The sequence below is a fragment of the Ovis canadensis genome, chromosome 15 (assembly GCF_042477335.2).
Source record: "Ovis canadensis isolate MfBH-ARS-UI-01 breed Bighorn chromosome 15, ARS-UI_OviCan_v2, whole genome shotgun sequence".
NCBI lineage: Eukaryota > Metazoa > Chordata > Mammalia > Artiodactyla > Bovidae > Ovis > Ovis canadensis.
The window spans coordinates 13,354,815-13,368,974 of NC_091259.1; the positions used below are offsets into that span (position 1 = coordinate 13,354,815).

Genomic DNA, 14,160 nt, shown 5'->3' on the forward strand with positions numbered 1-14,160 from the left:
TGAAGTGAAAATTTTACTCCCTGCTTCTTCCCACAATAGCCATAAATATGCTGAGGCTGTTATTTTGCAAGATGGTTTTTGAGACCCTGCTGAAAGGAGAGAAGCCCTCATATTATATTTCCCTCAAATTCTACCACAAACCACACTTCTTGGGAGGAAAAAAAAAAAGGCGCTATGTAAGCATGTTTACCTTTAACTGACTAGGAAGTTGAAACTTGTCCATAATTGATGACTCACCACCATAGGCCTATAAAAGTAAAGGTAGTTGTCTGGGAAAAGGCAGCTGCCTCCAGGCGTGATCATCCAAGATGCACCCAAGGGCCCTGGCTGGCTTCCTCTTCTTCAGCTGGACGGCTTGTTGGTCCCTGCCCCTTCCCAGCGATGGAGATTCTGAAGACTTGTCCGAGGAAGACTTCCAGTTTGCAGAGGTAAAGTATTTTAACAATTCCAGTGATGTGATATGTCCCATAAATGCCCTTCTCTTTAAAAGAGGGTCATTTTGCTTTCCTTTTTTTAGAGCTACCTGAAATCATACTACTATCCTCAGAATCCTGCTGGAATCCTGAAGAAAACTGCAGCAAGCTCTGTGATTGACAGGCTTAAAGAAATGCAGTCATTTTTTGGCTTAGAGGTGACTGGCAGACTTGATGATAACACCTTAGACATCATGAAAAAGCCAAGATGTGGGGTCCCTGATGTGGGTGAATACAATGTTTTTCCTCGTACTCTCAAGTGGTCCAAAATGAACTTAACCTACAGGTAAATCATAGACTATTCTTTCTTTAATATTTGTTGCTTTTTGTAGTATCAACTGTCTAATTTTCGGCACAAGCTACAGATTACAGAACACGTGTGGTCCCATTGTTTTAAGTAGGCCTTAGATTTTACACTGGAAATTAAGTAGGTCTAGGAGTGACTTTGTGGAGAAGGCAATGGCACCCACTCCAGTACTCTTGCCTGAAAAGTCCCATGGACGGAGGAGCCTCATGGGCAACAGTCCATGGGGTCACAAAGAGTCAGACACGACTGAGTGACTTCACTTTTACTTTTCACTTTCATGCATTGGAAAAGGAAATGACAACCCACTCCAGTGTTCTTGCCTGGATAATCCCAGGGACGGGGGAGCCTGGTGGGCTGCCATCTATGGATGGGGTCGCTCAGAGTCGGACACGACTGAAGTGACTTAGCAGCAGGAGTGACTTTGAGCTTCCTTGGTGGCTCAGATGATAAAGGATCCGCCTGCAATGCAGAAGACCTGGGTTAGATCCCTGGGTTGGGAAGATCATCTGGAGGAGGGCATGGCAACCCACTCTAGTATTCCTGCTTGGAGAATCCCCATGGACAGAAGTGCCTGGCAGGCTACCGTCTTGGGGTTGCAAAGAGTCAGACCCAACTTAGTGATTAAGCACAGAGCACACACAGAGAGATAGGAGTAAGTTTAATACTGTTGATGAGAATATCTTATAATATCTATTATATATTATTGTTGCATTAAGCCAGCATTATTTTTATTGCAAAACTAAATATGTTTCTTTCAGATACAAAATCAAAATAAAAGAGTAGTTACAAGAAAATTTGAAAATGTAACAGTCATATTTATTATAAGAGTGCTAAAAATGGAGAGTTTCACTCTCTCATGAAATTTACAGAATTATTTCATTTGTTTAGACCATAGTGATACAAAACTTTTAGCGTGGCAGCCATATAAGTTTTAGTAAACATCTAAATACTTTAAACTTGAGATGCCAAATATTTGGAGATACTCAAGTGTCTGATCAAATTTTTCACAGCATTATATGGCTTTGTATGACATCATAATTAAGAAGTTATTCGAAACAGTGGACCTCTAGTAGAACTTTTAGAGAAGCAATTGCATTTTGAGTTGAAAAGCAGTACTCCAAGAAAATATCTTCTAAAAGAGTTTTCACTTTCCAAAAATTTGATTCAAGCTTTTTCTGTTAAATAGAATTGTGAATTATACACCTGATCTGACTCATTCTGAAGTGGAAAAGGCCTTCAGAAAAGCTTTCAAGGTGTGGTCTGATGTGACACCTCTGAATTTTACCAGAATTCACAATGGCACTGCTGATATCATGATCTCTTTTGGAACGAAAGGTAATGATGCAGAATAATTTTTGAACATTTTTATATTCTACTATTAGCTCCATTCTTTTATTTCTTCTTTCAGGTACTCATTAGCTTTTACAGAATTCAACAAAAATTCACCAAGCACCTGGGCTAGGCACTACTGGGTATAATTAAAGTCTTAACTCTTTCTTTGTGTGTGTAGAGCATGGCGACTTCTACCCATTTGATGGACCCTCTGGTCTGTTGGCTCACGCTTTCCCTCCTGGACCAAATTATGGAGGAGATGCTCACTTTGATGATGATGAAACCTGGACAAGTAGTTCCAAAGGTAATATTTCTTATAATGATATAATTCATGATTATCAGACCCCATTAAAAAGAGGTTAAGAAGCATACTGTAAATTATATTTGGTATTTGATTATATTTTTCAAAAAAGTTTAATAAGTATAATAATCTTAGTTTCTACAAATGGCATTTCTACAAGCCAATATGCAACATTAAAAATGAGCAAAATCTGCTTAGTCTAGTGGCTTGAGGGATTCTAGCTAACTCTGAAATAGGATCAAAATGCTTTCTGTTCTAAAAACTATTAGTGCTAAATATGTGGATTATAAATAAGTTGGATGCAAGCTGAAATAGTTTTTTTCTTTGTAGAAATATTAACGACACAAATCCAGTCATATTTCTATTCTCAGTTATATGAGTACTTCTTTAGACTTGACTGTTCCACTGATTTTTACAAATACCACTCTAGCAAATCAATATAGTTTCTTACTTCAGAAAATCTGAGACAAACCAGATTAAAATGTATTTATTTACAAAAGCAAAATGAAACTGTTGAGAGACTTCAGTCAGTAGTTGAATCTTAAAGACTCAAAAGAATTGAGAATGCTAATTTAGGCAGAAAAGCCAAATTATTCCAACTAGGATTTAATTTTGGAGCTATATGGACTCTTAGTTGTGATAGTTAGAGGGTAGTCTTCAAAAACATCTAGTCTTTACTATTCATTTAAAAAAAGGAATTATTTTTTCCAAAAAGTAAAACTGGGCCTTGAATAATCAATGTCTCAATGCCTATGCTGCCATCTGTCCTAGGAGGGAAAGGTGGGAGTTTGCATATTTAAAGTCTGAATATTCCACAGATAAAAATGGTTTTAGGAAGAAAGAGCTACACCTAGTATTGTTAAGGCATAGTCACAGTAAGCCTCAGTTTTTGGTTCCTGCATAAACTCTGGGTTTAATGAATGATCATGCTGCAGTCTGCACAGCTCACCAAGTTGATTACATATTTTCTTCATGTATAGCCTATGATAGCAAAGGGTATTTAAGGTCAAACTGAAACCACCGGCTCCAGCTTTCATGTATTTTTTTCTTTCAATATTTTATTTTTTTCCAATATAAAATACCAGAAGCATCAAAAATTTGTGGGAAGAATGACTAAAGGAAATAATGTAAACACAGAGACACAGTGGTCGTCAACAGTAGAGGAAGGTTGGCCAATCGTGTCTACAGTTTCTGCTTCTTTAAATTCTAGAGTATAGAGATATACTGGAAAGGAGCATTTGGTAGGAATTTGTTCTCAAGTAGATTCCTGGAGACCGTATTTAATGTATTCTCTATGCTTGGTCATCATACCTTTGATTGGTGGCTCCTATTTAGATGATTTTCTAGGCAGCACCCTAGATATGTATCACCCTAGGTTTTCCCCCCATGAGTTTCCATTTAAGGTCATCATTCTCTACTTTTCTCACTGACATGAGAAAGCAAAGAGCAAATCAGGATTACTAGTGTCTTCACAATAAAACCTTATTGATTGCTAATCAATCTGTTGAGAATCTGTGTAGGCAGCTATAATCAAAGGATTACCAAATTATTTACAATGATTAAATCAACGTTTTAAATCTTCATTTAAGCAACTGAATATTAACTTTAAAAACTGTGTCAAACAGACAAGGAGAAATGACAACATAATAGATAGACAAAGAAAAGAGTATTCATTCTGTGAATTGGTCACTGGAGGACTTTGTTTTCTCAGTTCCTTTCTTTTCTTACAGGCTACAACTTGTTTCTTGTTGCTGCCCATGAGTTTGGCCATTCCTTAGGTCTGGACCACTCCAAGGACCCAGGAGCACTCATGTTTCCCATCTACACCTACACTGGCAAAAGCCACTTTATGCTTCCTGACGATGACGTCCAAGGGATTCAGTCTCTCTACGGTAACTACTGATATATCAGCTTGACCGCAGAAGACATATACACATTTATTTTCTACATTGTTAATGAATTTACCATTACCAATATTACTGTCCTGGTTTTGCTAGTAACACCTGGAGAAGCATGCTCATTTTTTCTTTAAATATCAATCTACCTGCTCAGGTAGAAAATATTCCATTCCCCAAAGTTTTGTAGAATGTAACTCCTTGTATTTGTATTTTATACATTGCAAGGTACATTTGATATCCCGACGATACCTCTGACATAAGAAATGGCAATATTTTATTCTTCATTTGATGAATGAAGAAACTAAGGCTGTAGAGTTTAAACAGTATAGTTATAGTAACACAGCTGAGTGAAACACAGCTAGATAGGAACACAGCTTTTGGGGTAGCTTTCACAGGGAGAAAGTGAGATCTCAACCAGCTGTTATAAATTGTGGGTATTCTTTCAACTACTCCTGTTTACCACCGTGGAAACCATTCAAGTAGCCTGTGGTAGTTTTTAACCAATATCTACAGTGAACATTGGTAAGAATTTCTTCATTTTCCTTCCAAATTTTCAATAATATTTACAAAATAATTAAACCTCAACCCAAACAAGCAAAAATACCTACCATAAATAGAAGTACAGCCATAGTACACAGTCATCAGTGTAAACACTTCTAGAACACAGAGCTCAGACAACGGTCAGGCCAGCCCCAAGCTATTTTCTCTTCTGGATTTAAATCTATTGCAATAGCTCATGAAGGCAGAGGCAAGAATTTTGCAGTTTTTACTATTTCTACTGTATCTTGGCTGAGGGACTTCATGACAGAACTAACAGGACATAGGTAGTGAAGAAGAAGTTTAGAATTCTTTTCCGTCCTGCAACCCTTTTGCGCTCATGTGAGCTGGTTGGAAAGTTACCAACACGCTGCAAGTCATACTAGAGTGGCTGAAGGCCTGGCTTTTCACTGAGATGCAGACGCACAGTGATAAACTCTAAAGCAAGGTGAGCTGATGCTGGCAGCTGGTCAAGTAGGCTTGAGAAAGAGCCCAAAGGAGGGCTCCCACGGAGATGACACGCCTCCAGAAGTGGCTGTGAGAGCGATGTGTTTCTCGGGAGAAGTCTGTGAATAGGTTGTGCAAAGCACGGGGAAAGTTTCCCCAAAGTCTCTTGCTCCCCCAGCCCGTTTCTATCACCAGCCTCAAGAAAGCTGGATTTGGAGCTGAGATGATTCTCAAGGGTTTTTAAAGTTGGAAACAGAAGGGGAAGTCCCATAGGCAAGAGCGTGGTAGCCCTGGAGGAAAGAGGCGGGATTACAAGTTCTTTGGCGCATTATGTAGGAGGTGGCAGGACCCACCGCCCTGCCTGGATGAAGCCCTTCCTGCTCTCCACTGGTAGGAGCAGGTCATCCTCAGCCACTTCCTTAACTCATTTCATGACTGCAGGTCCAGGAGATGAAGACCCCAACTCTAAACATCCGAAAACGCCGGACAAGTGTGACCCTTCCTTATCCCTTGATGCCATTACCAGTCTCCGTGGAGAAACACTGATCTTTAAAGACAGGTACTTTCGGTATTACTTTATGAAACTTACATGTGACGAACAGTTCTGAACTCACGTCTGAGATTAACAAAACATCTCGTCAGGATTCCAAAGGAGGTGAAGTTAGTAAAAATAACAGACCTTTGGACAGTTTATTTACGTATATCAGATGAAATAAAATAACTGATGGATAAACATTTTACTTTTCAATGGATAATCTTGGCATTGTACAACTTTCTTTACATCTTCTTCTTATAAAAATAACCAAATACATATAGGAATATAATTTATTTATTTAACAAAACACAACAATTGAAATCAATTACTGTATTAGTGAGTTGTTACTCATAATTTCACATGAAATTTGAAAATTCCTTTTGGTATGGGAAAGCTTTGGTTCTGGTAGCATAAGAGCATGTTACAGCCTAAATCTATAGGTGATGAAAAACAAAATACCAATTTTTAATTTTGATACTATTTTAATATCCTTATTTGTTCACCTACTCATTAATCCATTGTTTAATTATCTGTTAATTATCTGTATTATTCTCTCATCTGTGATCCAGTAGCATTCCTTCATCTTCTACTATAGCTCCAATTTCATTTTGCTCCAGTATTTTCTCTTGTCTCAGATTCCCAGGCCATGAGATGTTGGGAGCACAGTCTGTGTCAGTCATGTTTTCTTTCCAGAGCCCGACACAGTGCCTGGCATATTTGCTTGCCACTTCCAAGACAGGCAAAACTGACAAAGAATGATCCCAGCACACAAAGGACCTGGAGCCTTCACAAAGGCTCTGTGAGACTTTTAGACTTCAGTATTTAGGCTAGAGTTAAGACAGACAGAGCTTGTTTAACTGGCTCTTTAAGGGAAGTGGAAATCTTGCCCCTTCACAGGTGGTAGGGAATGGTTGTGTCTGGCTTATCTGTACTGATGTGGAGACAAGTGGCTAGCAGGATAGAAACACTGCACTCAAAGAAATGATGCAAACTCTATGTTTTACTTTTGTGTCAGATTCTTCTGGCGGCTGCATCCTCAGCAGGTTGAAGCAGAGCTGTTTTTAACAAAATCGTTTTGGCCAGAACTTCCCAACCGTATTGATGCCGCCTATGAGCACCCTTCCCATGACCTTATCTTCATCTTTAGAGGTAAGATTTCCACCAGCGAAACTTTGCATATGCCTGGAGCAGGCAGCGATGAACTTTAGCTACCAGAGATTTAATAAAATGATCATTGTCAAAAATATGTCTAAATTAAGAATCAAGTATAACAAAATGGAAGCCAGAAAGCACCTGAAACCTTTCTGAAACCAGGTGTCTAACTGAAACCAAGTGTCCTCAATTTGACAAGTAAAAAGTCAATATTGGATATTACTCATATCCATTCTTTGTTTCTCTTATTTCCTCTTAAAAATTATTTGCTGAGAAAATGTTATAACAATGTACATTTTTAACAATTCAAAAAAAATTATCCATAATTCCTCCTTCTGAAAGGTCAATTTATTTTCTCACTTTATTATCTAGTCCCTAATCATATGTAAAACATATATTAAACATTTCCATTCATAGTATGTATGCCTTTTAATATTTTACTTGTTCCCTTGACACAGGTTCCCAAATTGCTATTCCAGCTGCATGATCATAATTTGTATTAGCTACATAGAGCCTACTAATGCTGTTTCTATTGTGTGACTATTATAATTAGTGCTATAATGAAGTTACTTTTTTGGAGAAGCAGACAACTTTTGTACCAGTATAAAACTTGAGTTTTCAGTCTAATTTCCTCTTTGTACTGTGCTGCTTATTTCTGTAGAAATCTTAATGTATTTTTAACCCAGCTCCAATCTTAATATTCAGAGTTAATAGTCAAATTAATTATAATATTCCACTGGCTATGCTTACATTTAGGAAATTTGGATCTTAATTTTTGAAGAACGCTCATACTTTCGTGTTCCTTAAACATGGTGACCACAAACATTGACTAATTTATTCATAAATGTGTAAAATGATTTTCTCTTTGCTAAAGTAAAGGTCTACATATGTGAGTCTTAATAGATTCCCTTGAATAATAAAACGATTCTTTCACTCATTCTAGGCAGAAAATTTTGGGCACTTAGTGGTTATGATATTCTGGAAGATTATCCCAAAAAAATATCTGAATTGGGATTTCCAAAAGATGTTAAAAAGATCAGTGCAGCCCTTCACTTTGAGGATTCAGGAAAGACGCTCTTCTTCTCAGAAAACCAAGTCTGGAGGTATGGCAGCCATGTTCACTCCCCCATCATCTGTCAGAGGGCGAAGTGAGCCTCAAGCGTCTCCTGTTGCTTAAAATTATTATCTCATGCATTACTTTAAATGTTAAACCAGTCATTCATTTATGTTCCGTGATAGCTCCTGCAAGTAGCCCCTAAGACAGGCATTTGAAAGTCTCAAGCCTTCTTGAAAAATGCACGTATAATTCTCACACCCTCTGGGCCACACTTCTCTTTCTTAGTCATTTGTTGTATGTAAGCCATGGCAAAGCTATCTCTCTTATTTTGGCATGCTCATTTCATCTTTCTCCTGGATTCTCTTTCTTGTCATCCTTTCCTAATTTCCATGCAAGTCCATCTTCTGGGGCCAGAGGGAACATATGAATATGTACAGGGCAAGACTGAGTGAGAGAGGGCCACAATTTCTAGCCTGTTGGTCCAGTGCAGAAGTTGGCCAGGAAGCTGCCAGGTTTATAAAGCCAGACCCTTGTGAAAACCAAGTAGGACTGGACTATCTGAAACATGTGTAGAGCTCAAGGCGGCATTGACATTGGCAATGTTTGTGAACCCAAGTCAATTCAGGGACGATTATCTCATAGGTGTCCAAAACTTGGAATCTTTAAAATGGTAGCTTTACTTCCTCTATACACAGACACACTCCTGTGTATATCATCTTTACCTTTCGACTTCTTATTTCTGATAATGACACTCACAGCTTTAAATACAATTAAATTAAATCCAATACTATTAAATATTACTGTCTAGGTTCTACCTGGTCCAGTGTTTCTGCCCCTTTATCCTATATGAGATCTGTGGTTTGGTCAAGATGGACTGCCTACCATATCTCAAAAGCTTTGTGCTTTTATCTCCATATAACCTTCCCTTATACAATTTTCTCTGCCAGAGGTCTTTCCCTACATTTATCCTCTTGACATTCTATCCATTGTTTAAAGTTAATTTGAAATACCATTTTATGCACAGTCTTTCTTGATCACCCCCATTTAAAGGCTATCTCCCTTCTCATGTAATTCCCGTGACATCTCATGATGTTTAGCCCCTATTGCCTAGTGTTACAATGTCATCTGTGTATGTCTTAGCCTTCTTGATGGTCCAGCTTTTACTTATCGGAATGTACCTCAAGAATATAAAAAACTCTCATCAGCAACAGTAGGAAGAGTGCATCATGGGGGGTTGTTCTCCTAGGCTGATTTCAGAATGTGTTTGGTTGGCTAGAGTGTGAGGAGGTGCTGGGGAAGAGGAGTGTGGAATATATAGTTACAGGAGGAGAAATCGATGCTCCCCACCCTCTCTTTATTACTACCATTTGCCTCTGTAACTTCCTTGTGCAGAAACTGAGCCTTAAATAGTTTAGTATCCACGACTGCCCTTAGCAAGTGGTCTCACACGTAGTGAGAGATCAATAGACAATTGTTCCATCCAGAAACATATTTATTTGACTCTGAAAATGCTTTCCTAATAACATACTTTTATAACTGATATACAAATTTTGAAATGGAAATGAGTTTATAACCATCTTTATAAACAAGGCCTTTAGGCAAGTCAAAATAGTCACCAGGTGTATACTATACACTCAGTATTATAATTCTTAATTTAAAAAAAACTACCAGATGTTTTGAATGGACTTAAAAATTGGAAACTGTCAATTTTGAAAGTTGCCATTATATCCACTGTATTATTTCTAAAGTAATTTACCTACAACCCACTTACGAGCTTCTTTTTCTTATTATATAGCTATGATGACACTAACCATGTGATGGATAAAGGCTATCCCAGATTCATTGAAGAGGTCTTCCCAGGAATTGGTGATAAAGTAGATGCTGTCTACCAGAAAAATGGTAACTATTTCACTGATCTTAATGGAGAGCTTCTGTAGCCCCTCAGTTAGAACTTAGATTCACTAATGAAAACCTTGCATAATTAAAGGATTACTTATTGTGACTACTTACACAGTCAGCAAGCAAAAATTAATATGCTTACAATAAATAAGAGCTTAACATAATGACTGCTAGTTCTATGACTAAAAGATGCCAAATCTTAAACACGACTTTAAATTTAAAGATATTGAGGGCTTCCCTGGTGGCTCAGATGGTAAAGGATCTGCCTGCAATGCAGGAGACCTGGGTTCAATCCCTGGCTTGGGAAGACCCCCTGGAGGAGGGCATGGCAACCCACTCCAATATTCTGGCCTGGAGAATCCCCGTGGACTAAAGTGACTGGCTGGCTACAGTCAATGGGGTTGCAAAGAGTCGGACACGACTGAGCGACTAGGGATAGCACACAAGATGCAAAAAGTATTGCCATAATTAAAATCAAGGATGAATGGGGAGTATGTTATATGTGAAGACAAATAACATCATAAATATAAAATGATTTTGCTTTAATTATGAAAAAGGATATTATCTCTAACTTGCAACAAATAACCAATATCAGTAACTCAAGCACTTGGGGTCATTCCCTGGAGGTCCAGACTGTGCTTTCACAGTTTGGCATGGCCAAAAAAAAAAAAAAAATTCAAACCTCAAAACTGGAACTCATGCCAATACAGCAATTAATTTGAGGTGACATTTTAGGAGAGCTAGAAACCTTTATACATTTCCCCCTCTTTAAATTATAAGCAATAAATTAAAGCATTAGTTGTGTTTATAATGTAAGCATTGAAATGTTTTAAAAAGCGAGTCTAACAGATTGAGATTTTAATGTTAGCTAGAGTAAAGCTTTATTTTCAGACTCTGAAATCTTTTTGGTCTTTTTCTTATAGGTTATATCTATTTTTTCAATGGACCCATACAGTTTGAATACAGCATCTGGAGTAACCGTATCGTTCGAGTCATGCCAACAAATTCCTTATTGTGGTGTTAAAAGTGTTTTTAAAATATTGTTATTTAAATCCTGGAAAGCATTTGAGATAACACTTCCAGACATTTGGGGGGTGAGTTATGGGAGAAGGAGAGGTATCGGGGAAAGCTTAGTTCTGTGAACGAGCTTCAGTAAGTTATCTTTGACTATTTAGTATCTATACAACTGTGCGTGGCTGGAACCACATTGTATTTTAAAGTCATGAAATTCATTATCTCAATGAATCACCTAATTCTTGTGTGCTATGTAGAGGCAGTAGTTGACAACATTCCCATCAAAAATGAGGTATATGGTGTGTCAAAGAGAGTTACTTAACATATTATGCATAAGAAAACTTTGCAAAGACATAAAAGTAAATACATTTATCCAATTAATGATTTATCTTTACTAAATGTTATAAAATAGTATGAAAATGAAATTTGGGGGTAGCATATGACATCCGTACACAAAAGGGAAATGTCCACAGTAAATACATTTTAGGCAACTTTCCAAAGAAATATTTGGATTTGGCACTAAAAATATTTGGAGCTACATGCCCCTTTTCATACAGACATTAAGGAAACATCACAGTCACTAATGATAGGAGACAGACGCTAGCAGTGAGGACGGAAGATGCGGCCTTTGGATTCTGCTTAATTTTCACTTTTGACAGTGACTCAAAGACTGCTCTCAAAAAAGATAGTTATTCCTTTTCATATTTATAGAAGACAAAGTGTTAAAATATTTCAGGTATTAAAATATTTCAGTCTTTCAAAAACATAAAACTGAAATTGTTAACAAAATGATCTAAAGCCATAGCATCACTTTTTAATAAATCATTTGATTATTTAAAACTAAAAGTAGTGTTTTACTTTTATTCTATCTAAAATTGTTTTAATTGTCCAGTTTACCTTGGATATATAAGCTGTTTTTGAAAGAAATAGTCTAAAATACATCTTACAAATCGGAAATGTGTATGTTAAAAAAACAAAGATATCTAAAATAAAGAAAACATGGTCCTCTTGAAGAATAAAATTATTCCTTTTTTCTCCTTTTTTTCCTCCTTAATCCTGTATAACTTTTGACAGTGCCTTTCACTTGGTACTTGTTGAATATATAAATGGCCTTGAAGGGAAGAACCATTGTGTTGAGAAATCATATTCATAAAAATTCAGGCAAAGAAATACTGTATATGCAAAGTGTATTAGGAAGTGTTCATGTTGTTTATAATAAAAAGATATTTTCAACAGACATTGGTATATGGCATATTTTTGTCTTTTGGTATAATTTTATATATAATTATATAAATATGTTTTTATATGTATAATTTGGTATAATTTTTCTTCAAGAATGTCTGTTTAAATTATTCCTTTTTCTGGCCATATGTTTCTTGGTGAATGTAGCTCATTACCGCTTTTGGTTTTTGTTTCTTTGGTTTGTACAAAGACCCTAAATTCAAATTTAGTGTTAACTGTACCAGATTTTGTTAGCTCAGTTTCTGCTCAAGCTTGGCTGGCCTGGCACTGATGAGCCCCCTCTTCTGAGCCAGCTGCCCTAGTCTGAGGCCACGGGTTCCTCAGTCTCTTTGCCGAGAATGCTCCTTGGTCATGAGGAGGAGAGAGCCGTAGGTCTAAGCTCAGAAGACCAGGTCCTGATGCTGACTCTGTGCATCACTTCAGGCAGCTCCTTTGAGCTGTTTGGGCTTTACTTTCCTGATGTGTGAAATGAGAGGCTTAGCCGCTTTGGGGAAACAAGGGGAAGCAGGGAACTCTAATAAGGAAGATGGACACCATCTAGGAAACTCCACTGTTTCCTAGTTTCCATCTAGGAAAGTCCACTGAGCTTAAACACTGGTCTTCTCTGTTTTCTTGAGCACTGTTCATTCCCAAACATTTAATAAGTACCTGTTCAATGTCAGGCACCGAAGATGCTAGAAAAACTTGATCTCAATCTCTGAAGAGTTTCTATCCTACTATGGAAACAATGCAGTTAGAATTGAGTAGATTAAGTGTCTTTTCAAGGGAGCAGTTGGCCACCTGTTGTGAGTGAAGAGAAGACTATCACTTCCTTCCTCCCAGTGAGCCCCAGTGTCAATTTATGCACTTTTCATTTTCCTGGACAATTTAATAGGATTCCTTATTTCTAAGTTTTGCTACCAGAGTAGAACATCATCCATCTACTCATCCATCCAATAAATAAATAAAATGTAGTAAATATTAATTCCTGTCCTGTGTCAGGAACTTAGGTCGATGGTGGGAGTACAGTGAACAGGAAAACCCCATTGCTTTCTTGGAGCTCACAGTGTAGTTGGGGAGACACACATCAATCAAATGAGTGTAACTTAAAACAATGATAAATGCTACAAGGAAAGGAAACCTGGTGCTCCGAGGTCCTCTACTACGGGGAATTTTACCTACTGTGTATATGAGGGGAAGGGCACAAGAGGGTCACTGGGGAAGGGCATCATAAGTGAAGAGAGAGATCCCCAAGCTGTCATGAAAACTGAGGACTACCCAGGCAGTGCAGGGAGTCAGGCGGAGGGCCCCAGGCCACACCTTTGGCCTGGAATGGAACTGTTGGAACCCAGAGGAGAATTACAGAGGGGGTGCTTTTGGCTGCCCTGCACAACCTGCAGGATCTCAATCCTAACCAGGGACTGAAACCTGAGCCACAGCAGTGAAGGCCCAGAATCCAGAATCCTGAATGCCAGCCACTAGGCCCACAGGGAATTCCCCTACAGAGAGTTTTATGACGACGTCGGTCAGGTATGGATGGATGAACTGTACCAGGGAATCCCCCAGTCCAACCATGTTCCTCCCACCCTTCATGGTGCCAAACACAGACCAGAGAATCTCCCTATGATAAACCAGGAAAAACTTTTTCATTTTCAAAGTCTATGAGTTAAAATGTTAAGAAATGGCTAGGTCATTCTAGGGTTGACATGTGAGTATGTAGCTCTTGGTCATCGAGTCAGCTGATGGAAACAGGAACTCTGAGCATAATGGGGGTCCACATGATTCTGGAGCAAGGTGGGGACGTGTCTCCCGCAGAGTAGGGGGAAGCCCCTCCACAGTAAGGCCCCCCGTGGCCAGGGCCCAGTGGGTCGTGCCTCATGCTCCTGTGGTCAGCTCACCGTCCCCACCTCGTCTCAGGCGGATGGCTTGGCTCCCGGGGAAGCTCCAGTGGAGGGCTTCTGGTTCTTCTCTGCAAAGGACAGTTGCT

General features: G+C 38.4%; 1 protein-coding gene across 1 annotated transcript; it reads left to right on the forward strand.

Annotated features, from left to right (window-relative positions):
* The first annotated feature begins 277 nt into the window (after nucleotides 1-277).
* Nucleotides 278-12,189, forward strand: MMP13 (matrix metallopeptidase 13). The gene is made up of 10 exons (XM_069552972.1): nucleotides 278-428; nucleotides 518-759; nucleotides 1,967-2,115; nucleotides 2,291-2,416; nucleotides 4,144-4,305; nucleotides 5,737-5,854; nucleotides 6,846-6,979; nucleotides 7,926-8,085; nucleotides 9,835-9,938; nucleotides 10,862-12,189. The coding sequence occupies exons 1-10, from the start codon at nucleotides 309-311 to the stop codon at nucleotides 10,960-10,962; spliced, it is 1,416 nt and encodes a 471-aa protein (XP_069409073.1). The 5' UTR covers nucleotides 278-308; the 3' UTR covers nucleotides 10,963-12,189.
* The last annotated feature ends 1,971 nt before the right edge of the window (nucleotides 12,190-14,160 follow it).

Coding starts and splice junctions, on each gene's coding strand:
- MMP13 (XM_069552972.1), top strand. CDS start 309: ATGCACCCAAGGGCCCTGGCTGGCTTCCTCTTCTTCAGCTGGACGGCT. Junction 8,086..9,834: donor TCAGAAAACCAAGTCTGGAG/GTATGGCAGCCA, acceptor CTTATTATATAG/CTATGATGACACTAACCATG. Junction 9,939..10,861: donor TGCTGTCTACCAGAAAAATG/GTAACTATTTCA, acceptor TTTTTCTTATAG/GTTATATCTATTTTTTCAAT.